Source organism: Octopus bimaculoides, chromosome 8 (genome assembly GCF_001194135.2).
Source record: "Octopus bimaculoides isolate UCB-OBI-ISO-001 chromosome 8, ASM119413v2, whole genome shotgun sequence".
Taxonomy (NCBI): Eukaryota; Metazoa; Mollusca; class Cephalopoda; order Octopoda; family Octopodidae; genus Octopus; species Octopus bimaculoides.
The window spans coordinates 85,235,352-85,238,115 of record NC_068988.1 but is presented as its reverse complement, the minus strand read 5'-3'; the positions used below and the strand labels follow the sequence as shown (position 1 = coordinate 85,238,115).

The window sequence follows — 2,764 nt, the reverse complement described above, 5'->3', positions numbered from 1 at the left end:
ACATGTACACATGCATGTACGTAGTGTCTATTTCTACCAACAGCTAGGTGAATTGAGGTAATGTAAAATAAGATATTCATCCCCAGTTACACAATTAAATACTGCTTTGGATTTGAATTTGTGACCTGTTGATTAAGCAGTCAATTAGCTGATCCAAAAAGTTGTCTCACTCCTCTGAAATTTTATACTCGCACTAGAAATGAACCATTGTTACCAAAGCTAATATAGCATTGTTTATTAGATACATTGACAATATACCAAAAACCAAATACACTTAATTTTTATCTCTTAAATCACGTATGTTTGTTTTACAGGAGTTTACCCCCAAAATCTGGTCGGTTAAGGACTGGCAGTTTCAGACCGACAGGATCTTGTAAGTAAAATAATCATTCTACTTATATTGCAAAATGTTCATACATCATATTTATATTTCAATATATATATCAAGAAGGACAATGGAATGATTGAACTTTACCTTTTTTGATCAATGAAATAAGTACCTTTTAGGTAACTGAGATCAATTTATTGACAGAGCATGTAGGGGACCTTGAGCTTTTGTTCAGTAGCATGGCAGGAATAACAGAGCTCCAAACCAAAATACCTTGCAATGTTTACTCATGAACTTTTTGTTCTGGGTTCAAATCTCATATATGCTTTCATGGTCACATTTGTTTCATTATATTATTTTTATAATAGCATGTTAGATGTAATGGTACAAAGTGTCATGGACAAGGTTGTGTGTGTATATACACTGTGAAAATCTTTAATATTTAGTTACCAATTTCAAAATATTGAATCAAGTAAGTATTTATAAGTCTTTTTAAATGGTCAGTATGACTATGCAGCCCGGTAAATACTGTAACTGCTTCAGGTAAATACCTTATCCGTCATGGAATGTGAATATTTTATGCATTTTAAATATTTTCAACAGCCTTTATTGTTGATATTTGATATTGTAATCAACAATTTGAGAAGGAAAATAGAAGCAGAATCACCAATTGAATCATGATAGATGTGTGAGTCAAGATACGTCAGTGGTTATAGTATTCTTGTTTGTTGTGGATTAGTGTTTACATTGAACAACCATTTATCTTCATAGCTTGATATTCATATTCATATGAAGGCTATAAGAGTAGAAATCTCAGATATGCCCTTCAGGCTCCTAGGTGTCTTATCAAAAATGTTTAGGCTGGATCCCCAAGTGAGATAAACCAAAGCTATGGATATTATTCAGCCATCTTGCTTGTGGTTTATTCATGCTTGTTGGTCATGCCTGTTAAATCTATCCTGTGGTTCTTCCCTCGAACATTCTAACGTGATACCTGTTATACCAGAGCTGAGGCCTCTCAGAGTGGAGGAGCAATCTCTGAACTACAAACACACTATTGAGTAATGAAACTCCTACAACTCTTTCAGAGAAACTCTGTTTTGGCCACTTATATTCAAGATCTTATTGTCCCACTCACAAACCAAGATTCATTAAGTAAAGGTAGGCTTAAAAACCAAACTGAAGATTGCATTGAATATTTTAGCTGTTGATTTTCACATTTATTTTTCTATCTTTTATAGATTTCAGTGAGGAGGTAACACACTGTGTCTTTGCAATAGAGGCATGATAATATCTTAGATATGTGTACAGTCCATCTCTACAACAGATATGTCCATAGTATCTTAGGTGTTTAGACATTGAAACAAGGCCATACATGCCTTACAGAAAAAAAGACTAGTCACTGGAAATCGTAGGTTAATTATTCCAGGAGAGATACGCACATATACTGATGTCTATTTTAGTGTGTGCGAGAATAAGGAACGACTGACATGGCGTGTTTGTAGAAATACATTCACTTGGAAAAGCGTCGTTTTATAGAAGTTATCTCCCTTACTTATAAAGCGGACAAGCTTGTAAAAACAGCCAGGCGGTGATTTGTTTCAACATTTTATAAACACGTCTGTAAATATTTCAGCCGGTATTTAGCCCTAAATCAGCCCTGGTTAAGTAGATTTATGATCAAAGACATTCTAGTCGTGACCATCTCGACTTATTTTCAAATATACCGTACCTAAAGACTGCATTATCTAGTCCGCTTTTTGAAGACAAGATGGTGTAATTTGCGGGAGATGTGATTGCTATTTGTAGCAGCTTGAACGACTTGCATATTAGTTACAACTTTTAGAGTTAGTAATTTCAGGTGTTGTATACCTCGCTTACCTCCCTTGCATTGCTTGCTAACTTTGTTTTAGATTAGTTTAACGGGATTGTCGCAATTAACCTGAAGAGATCTTCTTTGACTTGTTTCAATCATTAGACTGCGGCCATACTAGGGCACCGTCTCCAAGAATTTTAGCAGAATGAATCGATCCCAAGAATTACTTTTTAAAACCCGGTACTTATTCAATCGGGTCTTTCTTTGCCGAACGGCAAAGTTACGGGAACATAAATACATCAACACTCATTATCAAGCGGTGATTGGGGTGAGGTGGGGAGACAAACAGACGCGAAAACATACACACACACATGTATGTATATGGTCAGCCATTATTATGATTGACCGTTGACTGAACACTATTCAATTTTTTTTCTCCGTGTTTTTCTCCTTGTCTCCGTATTCTTTCTGTTGAAGAGCGTAGCTCGAAACGTCAAAGACTTTCCGTATTCCCGAGCGTCATACTAATACATCCTTTTGTTATTTACACCACCTGTCCTCGTCTGTTGTTGTTTTTTCGTATATTCTCCCATATATATATATATATATATATATATATA

The 2,764-nt window shown here is 35.2% G+C and overlaps 1 protein-coding gene across 1 annotated transcript in view; it reads left to right on the top strand.

Annotated features, from left to right (window-relative positions):
• LOC106880036 (intraflagellar transport protein 74 homolog) overlaps nt 1–2,764 on the top strand; it is an 89,654-nt gene that overhangs the window by 4,460 nt on the left and 82,430 nt on the right. Inside the window, exon 2 of the mRNA XM_052969867.1 lies at nt 315–373. Within this exon, the coding sequence (XP_052825827.1) occupies nt 315–373 (59 nt within the window). The remainder of the gene's footprint in view (nt 1–314; nt 374–2,764) is intronic.